The sequence below is a fragment of the Nematolebias whitei genome, chromosome 17 (assembly GCF_014905685.2).
Source record: "Nematolebias whitei isolate Nwh7 chromosome 17, NemWhi1, whole genome shotgun sequence".
Taxonomy (NCBI): Eukaryota; Metazoa; Chordata; class Actinopteri; order Cyprinodontiformes; family Rivulidae; genus Nematolebias; species Nematolebias whitei.
The window spans coordinates 40,804,456-40,822,239 of NC_056514.1; the positions used below are offsets into that span (position 1 = coordinate 40,804,456).

The 17,784-nt window shown below is 44.6% G+C and overlaps 1 protein-coding gene across 1 annotated transcript in view; it reads right to left on the reverse strand.

Moving 5' to 3' along the window:
- LOC119423574 (glutamate receptor ionotropic, delta-1) overlaps window positions 1-17,784 on the reverse strand; it is a 458,437-nt gene that overhangs the window by 161,258 nt on the left and 279,395 nt on the right. Inside the window, exon 4 of the mRNA XM_037690973.1 lies at window positions 16,241-16,525. Coding sequence (XP_037546901.1) covers window positions 16,241-16,525 — 285 coding nt within the window. The remainder of the gene's footprint in view (window positions 1-16,240; window positions 16,526-17,784) is intronic.

A 17,784-nucleotide genomic window follows, 5' to 3' on the forward strand; every position in this document is an offset into this window, starting at 1 on the left:
GCCTTGAGCTAACATTAGCTAACATTAGCCTTGAGCTAACATTAGCTGTAAGCTAACATTAGCCTTGAGCTAACATTAGCTAACATTAGCCTTAAGCTAACATTAGCTAACATTAGCCTTGAGCTAACATTAGCTAACATTAGCCTTAAGCTAACATTAGCTAAAATTAGCCTTGAGCTAACATTAGCTGTAAGCTAACATTAGCCTTGAGCTAACATTAGCTAACATTAGCCTTAAGCTAACATTAGCTAACATTAGCCTTGTGCTAACATTAGCTAACATTAACCTTAAGATAACATTAGCCTTAAGCTAACATTAGCCTTAAGATAACATCAAAAACGTTAACAGCAAAATAACAGCAAAAACGACTTTAAAAAGACGTTGTTTAGACGTCTCCTTGCTCAGTGGGTTAGCTGTAAGCTAACATTAGCCTTAAGATAACATTAGCCTTAAGCTAACATTAGCTAAAATTAGCCTTAAGCTAACATTAGCTAAGATTAGCTTAAGCTAGCAGACTGAAGGTGAGAACGTTCTGGAAGGGTAAAATAAAAAGGTATAAATGGTCTACGGTTAAAAGAAGATCTTATTTGTTCTTGTGTTTTCAATCCCCGGTCTTTCTTCAGGACGGGGGGAAAAAGGCTACGGAAGGTGAAACAGATGAAAAACCCTCGACATCCAAACCGGCATTCTGTTTGTTTTTATTTGTTCTACGACTTCAGGCTGCTTCAGCGTTCACTGTGAAAACATCCCAGAGTGAACAATTATTACATCAACAATCACAAATAATCTTTAATTAACTGCCTGAACTTTAAGTGGAGCTTGTTGTCGAACCGGGAGCAGATGGTTCGTAAAAGGCAACCTTCAGATAAAGGTCAGTGCTGTAAAATATGGTCAGACAAATCCACCAATCACTTCCTGTGTGACAGAACGGACCTCTCTGTCACAGTAAAAGTCTTCGTTTCACACAGACAGCCTGTAATTACTGCAAGTTCTCGTTACGAGGCAACTAGCTGATATTTTTACAGCACAAACTTGAATTAAAAGGCCATAAATTCACTTTACTGCTCCGCGTTCGTGTGAGTTTTCTGTGGGTGGACGGCCTGTTGTCAGGTCTGAGAGGTTTATACGCAAAACAACAGATAAAAAGTCAAAAACAGGAATTTAATTCATTATCAGTCCAAAGCTAATTAAAATACACATTAAAATGTTCCTGTGATGTTTGCAAAGCAGTCGTAACTTGTTGTTAAAGTTTGCAAAGACTGAAATATTTGCACTGTAGTTTAATTTAATGATGTTTCTGCAACAACAGGAAGAAACATCAAACAGCACAATCTCAGCTCCAGATGTTGAATTATTGTTTTATTTCATGCAGACACCAGAATCTGAGCCTTGGTGTGGTAGAAAACCTACTCAAAGAATAAAGGTGCAATGCATATCGCCCGCCACCTTTCATGCCAGCGTTTGACCATAGAAACTACACCTGGACCATAGAAACCACAGCTGGACCATAGAAACCACAGCTGGACCATAGAAACCACACCTGGACCATAGAAACCACACCTGGACCATAGAAACCACAGCTGGACCATAGAAACCACAGCTGGACCATAGAAACCACAGCTGGACAGCAGCACGGTTCAGCTGAACTGAGAGAAACGGTACGGGGAGTCTTTGAGGTGTTTCTCTGCCTCCTTGTCAGGATGGAGGACGGTTCCGTTTGTTTTGCTGGAACTAAAGTGTGACAGCTCGGAGAAAGAAGGAGACACACACACACGAGTCTTTAAAGTTTCCCGAGTCGTTCGGGAGTGAAGGAACTTCATCAGGAAGCAGAGCGGAACGTGATAAAAGAAAAAAACATCTGGTCTCGCCTCGGTGAGCAGAACAAAATCAGAGCTCAGGTTCTGGTCCGTTTGCTGCAGGAGGATTTTATCATCTTCCTCCGTGGAAGCTCTTTACTCAGAACCAAATGTAGACACAAACCCTGGAGCTATCCAAGGAGATCCAGAACCTGGAGGCCAAGCCTGAACTGGTGGCGCTGCAAAGACCGGACCACTCAAACAGAAACTTGTATGGAAAACGTCTTGAGTCAGACATTTTACCAGAAACTGAACGTTTGTATTCGTGTCTCAAACAGAAGGACAGACTTCAGAACCAAGAGTCCAGACTTCATCTTCAAGAACTTCAAAGTGGTGTCAGACTAACTTTGAATCGGACCGGGTGCTTGTGTTATCGGTTCACCTGATCTGCCTGTAGATTCAGAAGGACTGAAGCTTTTTGGAAGCTCTGCTTCAGGAACAAGTGAAACAGTCTCGAGAAGCTTTTCTAATTCAGACGACTGAAGTCAAAGGTTGGAGATCTGGTCAGAAGCTTTTCTTTCTGCACCTTTGAGCAGCAGTTAGTCGTCCAACCAGTGAGGGCACAAACAGAAACATCTCAGATTAGGGCTTAAAGTACTTCAACACATGTTGGGATTAAAAAGCAGCTTTCATGGTGTTTTATCAAAATTACACTTATTTATCTCATTAAAAAAATCAAATGCTCACGTTCTCTGCAGAAGGTATTTTAAATAAAAGTTGTTCTCCTAAAATACATTTTTTGGTTTGACTTGGAGAAACCTGTTTTCTTGGAACAAAATGGAACAGCTGACCGTCATGAATGCTTATCGCCCGCTGTCCTCCAACTACAATCATCTGACGATGAGCAGGTGGTCCACTGAGGGGTTTCAGAGTTTGGTTGTTCTGGACTAGAGTTGAACAGAGAGTGAAGAACACCTGAATAAAGACAACCCCCCCCCCCCCCCCCCATCATTGGAGAAAACTACTTTTGATCCTAACCAGGTGGAGTCAGGTCCTCTGGATGGATCTTTGTTGAAACGTTATGTCTTTCATCCAGAGGACTTATTCAGTCGGAGGAGCTGCACCCCCTCGTAGTGGATTCTTTATCAGGTTAATTAAAAGTGATTCAGTTGCAGATGAACATCCAACACGATCCGTTAAAGTCCGGCCAGCGGTTGAGGAGAAATCTCGATGGGTGCACAGACGAGGGTCGAAACACGACGCCTCCTGCCTTTAGAGGGACGCAGCCCCCCCTGACCACGGTGATCCTGAACGATCAAACATGGAGGACCACTCATCGTCTCACCAGAATCTGTTTCTGTTATTTACATGGAGAACCAGGCAGGAAGGAGGACAAACAGCCACCCGCTGGTTTTAGATTGTTCTTTGCAGACGGCTGGTTTCGGCTGGTATCAGAGGTGCCACGCCTCCTCCATCCGACTGTTAGACAGGGGTTCTGGTCCTCCTGCACCAGGACCCAAACCACAGAGCTCCGGCAGCTCCTGGCCTGACCCACAACGGTTCAGTTCAGAGATCTAATGGACAGCAGCCGCTGTCTCCGATTGATCCGTTACTCTATCTTCTGTTTAACTTGACGCTCATTTCACAACAACGGACTGAAGCAAGCAGCCGAAACTCGGCTCGCTGCGCAGGATTCTGCTGCAGCTGCTGCTTCATGCAGCGGATCACCACAAGGACAGAACCATCAGAAGTCCAAACACAGCTGAGGGGAGAGCTGCGTCTGCAAACATGTTCACCAGCCAACGTTAACAGGGATCAAAACGAAGCCGTTTAATTCTGTCAATCCAACAAATCAATAATAAACATAAACAAGAAAAACAAGCCGGTTCCTCACGTCCAGCTTCACAAATTAATTTGTAAATAAATGGACTGGATAAAGACGGTCCGTCCAGATGTTTGCAGAGACAGCAGGACCGACAGCGACTCCAACTCCTGAGTTTAATAGAAGATGGTCAGGTTTTCATTTGAGAGTAAAAAACAGGATTTTTATGGCAAAGAGCGGAGGAGATCACGTGAACCTTCTCTGATGGAGACGTGTCCTCCACGCTGCAGATACAGAGACTGGACTTCAGTTTACGGCCCGTTAATGAGGCAAACAGGAGGACTGCCTGATCTGTGAGGGTTCCTAACAAGCATCTGGTCTCATAATCTGTGCAAATAATTTACACGTTCATCAGCCCCCACCCCACCCCCACCCAAATCAGCCTCCAGACCGATGCTTAGAGATCAACAAACAGTGAAGCTCAGAGGAACAGGAGAAAAAAGCTTCTGCACCTGAACATCTGCTGAGTTTCACAGGACAGAATGTCATCGTTCTAACTGTGGACGTGTCATTTAATGTTCTTCTTCTTCTCTTGTTTTATTCAGTGTTCTTCTTCTTCTCTTGTTTTCTCTTCAATCCTCCATTTCTGTTACAAATATGAATTTATATGTTGTTAAAAAACAACCCGGCTCCATCAGGAAGGGTGTGCTTCTGTTTGTAGACAAACTTCTTAAGATGCAGAAGATGTCCCATAGACATCGATGATATCGGTCCTGTTTGGGTCTCCAGCTCAGACTTCTCAGCAGAACCATCACTCAGAGTTTAAACAGGTCACAGGAAGTTGGACTGAACCCCTGTTCTCACATCTTTAACACAATCACAGCTGAACATGGAGGATTTACAGAATATTTAGCTTAAAGTTATGATTTAACCTAAAGCAGTCTGAACTTGGTTAAACTCATATTTCCATAAACTTCAGCCATTCTTCGACAGTTTCTACACAAACATTGGGATTTAGGTCTCCTGCACTCAGAGTGTCTTCCTGCTGAAGGACTTGTGGTTTTTTCTAGGGATGCACAGATCCACTTTTTTTACTTCCGATCCGATCCCGATACCTAGAACTGAGTATCGGCCGATACCGATCCAGTTCCGATATCATGATCATTGATTTTATACGAGGCTGTAATAATCTCCTCTCAAGTACAATTTGTACTAATATATTCATGCATGTCCAAAAAGGCAACTTGAGGTAAGTTTTATTAATGTTGGATAAGTTTTAAAGTTAGAATTAAATCCTGCTAACACAAAACATGTTTGTTTTTATTCCTAGTTTTAAAGTGGATATTAAAATGATTAATTTAAGTGATTGTTTAAAGTTGTTTTATATTTTATAAGGGGCAGATATAAGAATTTTTTCTTCTTCCTGAACTCTTTTCATTCAATGTTTTCTTTTGGATGATTTTTTTTTTAATTTGTTTCATTTAAATGAATGAATAAAATAATTAAATTAAATTAAATTAAATGTTAAATGGCTTCAAACACCTGCTAAGTTCATGACATAAACCAACAGACATGTTCCTGTTTTTAGTATTTTACATCACTTTATAATGTAGCTGTTTATGTTTTTAATATATATAATTTTCAATTCATATGTTTTTTATGATTGTCTACTGTTGTACTGATAAATATCTCCTGGAGGGTAAACTAGATCTTGTCTACAAGTATCAAGCTGAGAAATCCTTCATTTTCTACAACTGATAGCAGTTGGTCATTAATTATGATGAAGTTTATCAACTTCTCTGTAAACATTAGAGCTCCGTGGTTTCAGCGACGTCTTCTTCTTGTTCAGTCCGAAGCAGGCAGTCTGATTTGGGGCAGCCGCGCTCAGTCTGTCCCTCCTCAGAGACGGGCAGACTGAGCGGGGCTGAGTGGACACGGCTGACCGGGGTCGAGTCGCCTCTTTCGGTTGAGCAAAGAGCAGCGCCCCGCTGAAGCCCCGGAGCTCGAACGTCCATTGTAAAATTAACTTTAACGTGGTTTAATGTGGCGCTATGGATCTGCAGACAGTGCACGTTGATGTCTTGTTTTGTGGTGTTTAGTGTAAAATACTTCCACACAGCGACATGTTTAGATGAAAAGTTTGTTAGCTGTTAGCCACAGTGCTGCTAACTCAGCCCTCACGTTGTAGCTGCTGCAAACTATGGACTGGATTTCCTGAATGTGAGGCGGGTCTTATTACTCTGGGTCCATGAGACACGCCGCCGTTCAGGAAATCCAGTCCATAGTTTGAAGCCAACATGCATCATGGATCGGAAAAATCTGATAAGCAAATTTTGCTGGTATCGGAGGCCGACACCGAATCGGATTGGCCCCATCCCTAGTTTTTACACTGACACTTTTTAGTCTGTTCGTCTGTCTGCTTTATGTGCTGCTGTATAGCCCCTCCCCTTTTGTTGCTCCTCCAAAAGAGGGCGGAGTCATTAAAACAGCTGCATTTGAAGCCTTCAAAATGTATTCAGAAAGTTTGTTTTTTCATGTTTTTCTAGTTTTTATCATAGATCGAGCTGTGAAGAGAGGCGTTCCTTCCACCTGTGTGGGAATAAAACGCTTCTCTGAGGATTCTCGACCTCACGCAGCTTCAGCTCTGCTCAGACCGACCAAGCCTCACCTCGCTGTGCGTTTTGTGTGGCAGATTGTTGGTGTTTGTGTTTCCTGAGCAGGTGTTCTGTGTTACAGACTGCCGTGCTGAATCAGAGTGCAGCTGACAAGAACACCGGAGCCGGAGAACCGGCAGGTGGTCCCATTACCGATGTGACACACTGCTCTCCTCTGCAGGACCATCAGCTCCTCCAGCCCCCCCCCCCCCCCCTCGCTATCACCTCTCTCATGTGTGCCAGATGATTACAAAACCATGTTTCTGCTTCTCAGCCAGCGTGAAAGGCACAAGATTTGATAATTTGTGAAATCACAGGCGCGACAATATTTCTTTATTTGAGCGGCAGAGCTTTGAAGCTTCGGTTTTCTTTTAGACCACGACAGTTTCTGTGATTTCTGTTAGTCCAGCTCCCGAAGGTTTAATGTGTCGCTACAGAAACTAAAGTGAAGTCCCTCTGTGTCATGTCTGGACACCGACTGAACCCTGCAAACATGTCACAGTGAACGTCTGTATCAGATGGACTCAAAGTGTCCCTTGATGGAATGCATATCGCCCGCCGCCTGTCAGACCTCAGGTTTAGACTGAGGTCGTCTTAACGAAAAGGGACAGAGTTTTAGACGTTCGAGTCAAACCTGGAAAACAATTGGACTGATGTGCGAGCACTCAAAGAATGTGTTGAGGATGACCCTCAGCTACTACCACATACAATTCAAGCTCAACGTCAGTAAAATTATCCAAGTTATGAACTCTTACATTGATAAAGTGAAGTAGCTGTGGCAGCCATATTAAACTGGTCTAACTTTGAAAGCTAATCAGTTGAAGACGTTTAACATCTACTCTGAAACCTTCATGAAAATATGTCCAGCTGATCAGGAGATATTTTACTAACAGACTGAGTTGACTCCAGTTAGTGAATGGTAACGTTTTAAACTAAGATCTTGTGTAATCTAAATCTTTATCTAACATTTATTTAAAGTTCTTATTTCAAGATTTTAGCTTTGAAATTTTATATCGTCCATTTTAGCTTTCAGTTAGGGTAAAGCTAATTTTAGCTTCTGTTTAGCTGTTTTAGCTTGAATAATTCCTTCAAGTCAGATTAACGATGCATCTGTGCGAGTTTCAGAGCAACAGAAGCCGACGTTCTGTGGAAACGTTCTTCACCGAAGCTTCGAGCGGCGTAACTTTGTGTCCACGTGTGTGGACAGGAGGTTTGTCATCAACGGCTTCTTGTAGCAGGAAACGGTTTTTCCACTTGCTGTGGAAGAACCTCCAGCTGTCAGGAGTTCCCGCAGGGCTGCTAAACATTTACATGAATACATGCAAATTTATGGAAAGAGCGACACGGAGGACTTAATGAAGACTAATGGGGGAGCATTTGTCATCTTCTTCCAGTGAAGATGTGAAACGTGCGAGGCTGCCAGGTGAACCCCGGCTCCCCGTAAACACAGAAACCTCCCAGCATGCATCGCTCTGCTCCTCTTTGTGTTGGTGTCACGTTTCAGCGTCAGGAGGAGTCCAACGCTCCTCATACGACAGCGAGGAGAAAAACTGCTGCAAACGTTACCGGAAAGAGACGAGAAGCTGCAGAGGGACGGGAAGAGGAAGAAGAGGCAGGAAGACAGGAAGAAGCTCAAAAACAAAAGTGAAAATAAAAGCAGACGGACGGAGACAAAGTGGAACGACAGAAAAAAACCCTCAACGCTGCAAACGACAACGCAGGTTCATTCAACCTTTGTTTCTGCAGGTTAGTCCCATTGAGCCTCCAAGTTTAAATCAAATGAATCGAAGAGACAGAAACCAACAAGACTTGACTGTCCAAGAGCAGACGTCCTCTGGAATCATGTCCTGAAGTGTCCTCAAGTGTCCTGAAGCACAACAGCTCCTCCCAACTGTGAGCACGGTGGAGGAAGCTGATGGTTCGGGCTCCTGTCTGTCACCGAGTGAACCAGAACTCCTCTGGAGACCAAAGAGTTCTGACTCAGATGTGAGTCTATCTGTCCAACAAACTGAGTCCAACAGAACCATGATCCCAAACACATCAGATGATCTACAACAGAGCGGGTCAGAAAGACCAGAACCAAGGTGCTGCAACAGTCCAGTTCAGAGTCCAGAACCTGAGTCTGACTGAGATGCTGAGGTGGACCTTCAGAGAACTTAGCAGAACCCTCAGTGATGGAAAGAAGAGTGGTCCAGAACTCCTCCAGAACCAGGAAGGAGACTGAAACAGAAAACTACAGAAGGTTCTGCAGCTGCAGGAGGTTCTGGGAGCTGCTGAGTCAGGGGGTTGTCCTCCTCAGTCAGTAGAAGCTGCAGCATCCTGTTCGTTTCCCTCAGACGTGCTCTGCTCTCAGAGCCAACATCTTTATCAGTACATTCCAGGAGGACCCGGTTCTGTTCCGCCTGACAGCCGGCTGCGATTGCGCGGAGATGAAAGCGCGGCCCGGCCGTGCGTTGGGCTACCCGGCGCCGTGACATTTGGAGTCTGCGGCTGTGAAGTGGCCGAGCTGCTGCGTCACGCTCGGCTGAGCCATGAAACAACGGACATGTTGCAACGCTCGCAGAACGCCGTGAGGACGAGCAGCTGAGGACGAGCAGCTGAGGACGAGCAGCTGAGGCCGAGCAGCTGAGGACGAGCAGCTGAGGACGAGCAGCTGAGGACGAGCAGCTGCGGACGAGCAGCTGCGGACGAGCAGCTGAGGACGAGCAGCTGAGGACGAGCTCGTTTTTCACTCCCGGGGGGAGAAACGAGCTCCGCTCCGTAACAAAAATAAAAGTTTTAATTTTTAAATGACAGGTTTGGTTGTTGCTGTTTCAACTTTTCAGGTTTCACTTCATTGATAAAATAAAAATATATATTTCTGATAACAGTCGGCATTCTGAGTTTCTGAAACGCTTTATTTATTTCAGTTTGTGCAAATATAAAAATGTGTAATTTATTCATGTATGTTTTGGTTAAACGCAGCAGCGAAGAGTATCTGCTGGTCAGAAACATGAAGTCATCTTTTATTTCATTATAACTCGGCGTCTTTAACTAAATGTCTCAAATCCAGAGAACAGATTTTGTTGAACCTTAAATAAATGTTCAGATAATCTTTAACAACTCCATCAAGTCAACGTCAGCCTGATCCAAGATGGCTGCCAGAGCTGATCCACCTCATTCAACACAGACATGAAGGCTGAAGATGGAGTGGTAGTAGCTGAGGGTGCTCACAACACACACTCTGAACACTAACAGACCTTTATTAAAAACTTTATAAGGACGTTGGAGACATGAATTCATTTTAAATGTTTCTTACGTTTGTTTACGCATCGCTGTTTTTGTGTAAACAAAAATAAAACAGCTAAACAAACAAGTAAACATGAAAAATGGAAGCGTTGTTGTGAACAAACAGGAAGTCCAGAACTCTGCAGCACTTCCAGGTGGCACGCCGGCTGCCCCGCAGCGTTCTGAATCACTTTAAAGAATATTTTTCATCTTTGAACTCTGAATCTTTATTTGAATAAACTTTATTATTCTAATCTCTGTGAGCTGGACACCCATTAAATGGATCTATGACTCCACTGACCTTTAACCTTTATGCATCGATGGAGCTCGAAGTTGAGCAGGTTCTCATGGAGGAACAAACGATTCTGAGACAAGAACCAGTCGAAGAACAAACGTGGATCTACAGAGAAGTGGGTCAGTCCTGCTGAAAACCTTCAATCTGCTGCTGCCTCACATCTGGATCCGTTTGCTCCAGCTGATCTCGAGCTCGGCTGCATCCAACAGATGTGCTGCGGTAATTAAGGTGTCCCGAGGACGCTGCAGGGGATTGTGGGAAATCCACGGAACAAACTGTCGTTTCCCAAAGAAAATGAACAAAAGATCCCCTGATGCTGCTCAATAATCCAGGTAGAAAAATCTAAAACAGTTAAATCTGGTCCTTTGTTTTGCTTCTTTTTTTTTTTTTTTGAATGTCCAGAGGACCAGATTTAACTTTTTTTTAGAACAAAAGATGTGCGCCTCGTCACCAAACACTCGTGGACCTCGACACGTCCCACTTCAGTCCTCTGATGGACCAGATCCAGTCCATTATCCCTTTAACACTTTAACATTAGCTAAAAGTGGAAAAATACTAGCTAAAAGCTAACAGCAGAAAAAACTAGTTGTAAAACCTTAACTGAAAGTAGCAAAATACTATGACAACTTGAAATTAGCAAAACACCAGCTAAAAGCTAACAATGGAAAATCTTTAAAATAGCAAAACACTCACAAAAAGTAATAACTGAAACAATGAAAATGGGCAGCTAAAACAAAAGTAGAAAACAGCTAGATATAGATAAAAACTAGCTAAAAGCTAAACACAGCACAAGGTTGGCTACATTTAGCTAAATGTTAGCTTTGACAAAAAAACGTGTCAGCAGGATTAAGATGAACTGTTTTAGCATTAGCAGCAGGAGCTGTAGCATGAGTTTGCTGAAGAATATTTAGTTTTGAAGGATTTGAGATTGTTTTTTTATAGAGAATATTTTGAAAAGTATAACATTTAAAAATAAATCATAGCCCACATCTCCTGAACATGGTGGCCATTTTGACACATGAACAGTTAAACAAGCACAAAGTATACAGAAGTAGGTAAATACTAAAAACTAGAGCTCAACCGATACATCCGTAGGGCTGATCATTGAGGCTGATATAGACGTTTGTGGACGTATCGTATCGGGGATAATTGTCCCATTATGCACCGATATAAACACTTTTAATTTTCACCCATAAAACGCTGGAACCAGCCGTAATTGTACAAAGTATCCAGCAGAGGGAGCATGAAGGCTACTTTCAAGTCACGGCCGTTCACTTAAGTTTCATTTTCAGCACAGTCAAAGCAGGGAGCAGTACTGTGTTGCATATTTTGCTGAACAGAGCATGGTAAGTTTATTTTAACTGATCTGTAAAATAAATCAACAATAATAAATTCTCTTCAATCCTCCAACCTGCTTGTCATTAGCTACATGCCTCTCAAGTTAGCAAGCTAACATTTAGATAACCTAGCATAGGCTACAGCCTTGTAAAACTTCATCCAGAACAATAAATGTAACGTAGAGGTCAAATATTTCAGTGTTAGTGACGTTATCTTTGTCGTCCTCAATTAAATGTATCGTTTGTCTGAAACCTTTACTTCTCTACAAAGAAAAATAAACTCTGCTGCGGTCAATACTAATCAGACCTTCACCGTACGTGACTGAACAATGAACAGGAAGGTGTTTAAGGTATATTTTTGTAACACACTTGATAACTTCATGGTGAATAGTGGAGGACAGAAAATGTAAACGCACGTTATGAAGACTGTTTTTCTGACCAGTGCTCCACTTGTTAACCTGCTGTGGGACTACGTATAGCTGGTCTGATTAGCTTAGCTTCATGGTTGCTAACAGCTGTGCTAAATAAACAAACCCCACTCCACTCACTGTTTTCTGAGATTCTTGGTGGTGGACAAAGCTAAAGAATTTCCAGCGATTATATCAGTTAACGGCGGTCGTCTTACCCGCCCGGTGTCGGTATCGGCGACAGCCAAAATGTCCAAATCGGTCGGGCTCTACTACTAAAAACACAGGAAAACAGAGTGACTCAGCATTTCTGTTTGGAGATGGAGGAGAAGGAGGAGCGGGGGGGGAGGATCTCTGAAGAAGAGAGCAACTGTGAAGGAACCAGAACCCTTCAGTGGGCTCTGAATCCTCACGAACATCATCTTCAAGTGAAAACACTGAAATGTGAAACTAAAAAAAGGTTCAAATGTCCTGAAGCGACCGCCTCGTGTCTTCATTCATCACCCTTCAAGAAACAAACAGAAGACGTTCATGAAGATGAAGACGTGAGGGTGGAGGGAGCCCACCCGAGCGGTTCCTTTAATCATCATCACGACCCGCTGACAGCCCCAACAGGTCCACTAAGGCTTGGCCCGACAGCCGAGGACGACGCCCGTCTGCTGCTGGGATCCTCAGCACCGAAGCTCTAATGTGAATAAATGGCCTGCAGCTCCTCTCAAACTTCTAATGAGTCTGCTCGTCTCCGGGAGGAGGACCGAGGATGAAGATGAAGAGGAGGGACAAACCAGGACAATGAGCGGTGAGACGAAGACGAATAGAGTCCGCCCCGGACCAAAGATGGTGTCTGCGGACTTCACGCTCAGTTTGGTCAGCAAAGGACACTGGAGGTGTTCAAAAACCCTCACGAGCATCAAAGATCCAAATGACCAAAACGTAGGAAACAAATCAGAAGAACGAACCAAACCGAGTGGAGGAGAGCAGCAGAAACTAAACCTGAGGTCACGTCCAAAACACGAGTTTCACTCACTTTAACAAACCCAACGCCTAAAAGAACAAGAAGGTTCGAAGAAACTCCCGATAAACGTCGACCAGTGACGAGACGAGACAGAAGCTTCGCTTCATTCAACTGCTTCTGTAACAGGAGCACAGCTATGCCTGTTAGCAAAATAACATACAGCAATCTATAGCAATGGCCCAGACTAGCAAAGACCTTGTATGATCTTTGACCTTCATTTGTGACCTTGAAATAAGAGCTAGGACGATTGTGCAACACTAGTGGTTATACAAACCACTGATGTTTCACTGGAGATTCAAGTTTCATTGAATTATTTTGAGGGAATCAAAGGTTATAGTTCAGACAAGGAAAGTCCCTTTTAGATCTGACCTTGATTTGTGACCTTGACCTTGAACCTGGGGGAGGACAATATTAAGTGGTGGAACAAACATGCACAATGTTTTATAAATGATCTTGAGTGGATCAGAAGTTATGGACAAAAGAAAGTTTAAGTTCAGAAAGAGACCAACGATAAACGTGTTCTTTCTGACGGACGAATCAAAATTAAAAGAACTCTGATAATTTGATAATCTTCAAACAGATGATGAGGCTACAAACAGGAAACCAGGAATCAACTTGTCCAGGAAAGTAAAATATTTTAAAATATTCTTTAGGATCAGCCAGTGGGCAAATCAAAGCCGCTGCTCCACCGTGTTCTGACTTTTGACCTCATCATATAAACCTGAAGTCCAGACTCAGCTCACGGTCCCATCCAGTCCGTGTTCAGGGATCAAACCGTCGCCTCAGAGACAACAAAGCGTCTCGCCTCAGACTGATGTGGCTGCAGCTGATTGGTTGGAGCTGTGGCGGGACCTCAGAGCCATGGTGGGAGCAGAAAACATCTGTTTCTCCACTTAAAGCACGATTCTCTGTAGAATCATCTACATCTGCAGGAAATTAAAACACTTTGGCTCCGTTTAACAAGAACAACAAAAACATGAGTCCATACGAAGATCTGCTGCTGACTGGTGATGTCATGAGAATAAACCGGACCAACCACACGGTCCGTCTTAGAAATGGGTTGAGGATCTCGATCATCTGGGGGGAGCTCAGAGGAGAGCTGCTGCTCTGCATCGACAGGAGTCAGCTGAGGTGGTTCATCGGAGCTGGACACCTCCCTTTAGGAGTTTTATGGGTACGACTCACTGTCAGGAGGCCCCGGGACAGATCCAGAACTCTCTGAAGAGATTGTGGATCCTCTCTGGTCTGGGGACACCCCAGGGACCCCCAGGAGGTGCAGAAGAGTGTCCCTGGGGAGAGGAAGGTATGGGTTTCTCTCCTGACCAGTTCCCTCCACAACCCGGCTGTGGATAAGAGGTAGAAGATGGAGAACGTTCCCTCCCTGCTTCTCGTCACCTCAGACCACAAAACATTTTGTTCTTGTTGTGATGAAACGTCGTCAGGAGCTCTGGTTCTTCACAGTTCGGTCTGTTTGTTCACCTCCTGCCGTCACAGTAAAAGCCCTCAGCTCCGCTCTGACCTGAGCTGGATCACAGGTTCTCTCTGAGCTCTCAGCCTGCTGACTGCCTCTGGTTTCCATCAGAGCTGGGTGGAGGTGGGGGCACATCATCTGAAGCTTCTCTTCTTCGGCTCAACGGGACTCCTTTAAAACGTCCAGGGATCTTTGACACATTCAGAGCCCTCGTCGTGTTTTAGATTTCTGTCTGGAGGCTGCAGCAGCAACAACGGAGCAGAGAGGTTTGAAATAAATCCACTTGAAGACATCAGAGGTGGTCAGAGAGCACATGAGCAGCTGGGGCATCGATGGAGGACTGAAGAAAACGGCAGCATCTTCTCAGACAGCCTCAGCTTTTATGATTATTTGCATTAGAGTCGGCGCTCGGCTGTGATGTGGAAACTGTAAACAGATGAGCTCCGACAACACGACGCTTGTTTACTGCTCGCTTCTTCTACAGACAGAATTACAACAATGTGCCACAACGGCCTCGTGCTTTCTGTTTGAAGCTCCGACACGAGGAGCTGCAACAAACAGCCGATGATGTTCCTCACACACAGACCAGAACTCGTCTCATGTGGCAGAAAACACACCGAGTGTTGGCTGCAATGAAGCTTTCAGCAAATTAAAAACATTTTCAGGAAGTTTATCCACCAAGCATCGGTCAAATGAGCCAGAATCACAAAAAATGGGAACAAATGACAACAAAACCAAACCAGTCTAAGACAATCAATGATTCGTTCATCCACATCTTTCCTCTCGTCTCTGGTTGGGTTGCTGAACCATTAAGTCCAAAGCTTTGCCTTTCAGCTCAGCTCCTTCACATTAACAGACCGGAGCGACACCCTCTTTACTGCAGACAAGCCCCAACCTGTTAGTTCACCTCACGCTGCATCCTCCCATCACTCAGGAACAAGACACCGAGGCTCCTACATCAGTTGTCCTCCACAGAGATGCTGGTCATTAACACCAGAAGAAGTTTCCTCTGGTATCAGATGCTGTGCAGCTGGAAGGATTTTTACTGAAACTTTTTTAGTTTTGGACATTTGTTATGATGCGTAACCATGGCAACAATGTGTTTTTTACAACTGGGAGCATCTGATTAACATCTCAAAGCTCAAATAATACCTCAACTATAGTCCCAAATCCCAAACGAGTTGTAAAGGAGCCGCCGTGGATGCATCTCCGTCTACCTGGTGGCGGTGCTCGAGTACCTGACCACCGAAATCCTGGAGCTGGCGGGAAACGCGGCTTGTGACAACAAGAGGCCCAGGATCATCCCCAGGCACCTGCATCTGGCTGTCTGCAATGATGAGGAGCTCAACAAGCTGCTGAGAGGAGTGGCCATCGCGCTGGGAAGAGTTCTGCTCAACATTCAGGTGGTCCTGCTGCCCAGGAGGACTGAGAGTCTCACCAAGTCCAAGTAAACAAATCAGCACCTGTGGCCAGTTTCTTCAGATTCACTATGATGGACCACCACAAGAGATCCTTCCTGCCCACAGTCATCAGCATCTAGAACAACTCTTTAATAAAACCAGGAGAATGAGCTACAACAACATTTAATTTCCCTCTGGAATTAATAAAGTATTTTTGAATTGAACTGAATTGTCTCTGCAGGTCTGAACAGTTTTTCTATCACGTCAGAAAAGTTCTCGCTCTCAGGACTTAATTGTCCTCTGCAGCCACATTGTTGTCCTTTTGTCTCAGTGTCCCTCTTTGTATTGACGAGTTAAGACCTGCAGGTACCCGTGCACTTACTTTAAATCATCCTGGATAAGAGTATCTGAGAAGCTAAATGCCTGCATCAGTCTATATCCAGTACTGTAATTGCCACCATCACGTATTGATTAGCTCAGAAACCCACGGAGGCTAATGTGATTTCATTAAGATACAATCAAAGTGAGCTATTCCAGACAAACACCGCACCCAGGAGGGCCGGCCTCTGAAGTTCTGCAGCACAAAACCTCTTTAAGCCCCAAAAACACTGGAAACCATCCAGGACCGCGGGGCTTCTCCTAATGCTTTTTCAATATTTGTTGAGCAGCCTCGCTGTGAATCTGCATCAGATAAATCTGAACGAACCCAAACAAAAACATGTTCGTGCTGAAAACAACCATCCAGCAGAGAGAATCAACGCGCGGCGATGACTTACCGTATTCGACGTCGTAGAAGACGATGAACTTCTGCCAGCGCAGCTCCTCCACCAGCGTCAGCATGACGTCGTTGAGGCGTACGGGCGGCCGGGCGGCCAGCGTGTAGCGCTGCCCGCCGGGGCTCGGGTTGAACTGGCAGGCCGTCCTGGGAGAGCCGTCGCCGTTCCTCTGGATGTACAGGTGCGGGATGTGCATGGCGTCCGTCAGAGACTGCAGGGCGCTGGCTGAGGCGCAGCCGGTGGACGTCACCAACGCCAAGATGCCCTGGTTCATGAGCTCGCAGGCTGCAGGGCGAGGAAACCACAGTTAGACCAGAACGCCTGTGACGAACGGTGGAGCAGAAGATCTACACAAGCCACTAAACATAACCGCTGCAGGGTCAGCTCACACAGATGGACCTCTTTCATGTTTGACCCCTTTATTCAAACTGTGGTTCTGGAAGTATCTCGTGCAGCAGAAGACAAAGTTTGATGAAGCTCAGAAAGTCAACCTTGGATGTCATCACCATTTAAAATGGCCGCCACAGCAGAGCAATCTCAGCGAACTCAAAACACGTCAGTAACTTAAAAAACTACAACTTCTTATTTTTCTTCTTTCGGCTGCTCCTTCTTCAGAGGTCACCACAGCGAACTGTCACACGAAGACTTGGTGGTTGTTTCTACTCCAGATGTTCTTGATCAACCACAGCCTCTGAGTGGAGCAGAGAGCTGCATCTAGAACACCCGGGGGAGCAGATGGTGGGGGTTAAGGGCCTTGCTCAAGGGCCTAGTGGGGCAGATGAGGGTGGAGGCAGGTGTCGGTGCTTCACCTTTCCCACCCACATTTTGATGTTGTCAGTACTGGGAGATGAACCAGCGATCTTCTGATCACAGGCCACCGTCTCTAACCTCTGCACCACCACTCCCACAATACAATAACTACAAATACAGAGCTTAAATCACACGTGGTGGTAGCTGAGCGTCATCCACAACTCGTACTCTGAAAGTAAAAATAATAAAAAGAGGAGATGTTTGAAAAGTTGCCATGAACGGTGACGTGATCCTGCAAGGTGAAACCTTCATCCACTGCCACGTGACTCACGGAACGACAAGCAACTCCCTGAAGACATTAACTGAATACAGTTTTTACTGATTTGGAAAAAAATAAAAAGTTATTACCGTAATGTTCGGACTATCGAGCACATCTGAGCCACACCCACTAAAATTAAAAATAATCTATTTTTGAACATCTAGAGGCCACACGTGTATAAACTGCAGGTGCTCAAGTTGCAACATGAGATGTTTACAAAAAAAAAACTTTTTATACTTTTATTTAAATACTGCAGCGGGGCAGCACAGCTACTGAGAGATGTGCAGCTCGTTTAGATCAAGAATCAACCACCAGATGATTTATAGACGTCAACTTCCTGTTCAACACAAACACACAGAGTGAAGCCCACAGGTCGTCATGACAACCACCTCCCTCACTCTGGGTTACTCTCCTGAATGGACTAACACAAACTAACACATGATGAACACAAACTAACACATGATGAACACAAACT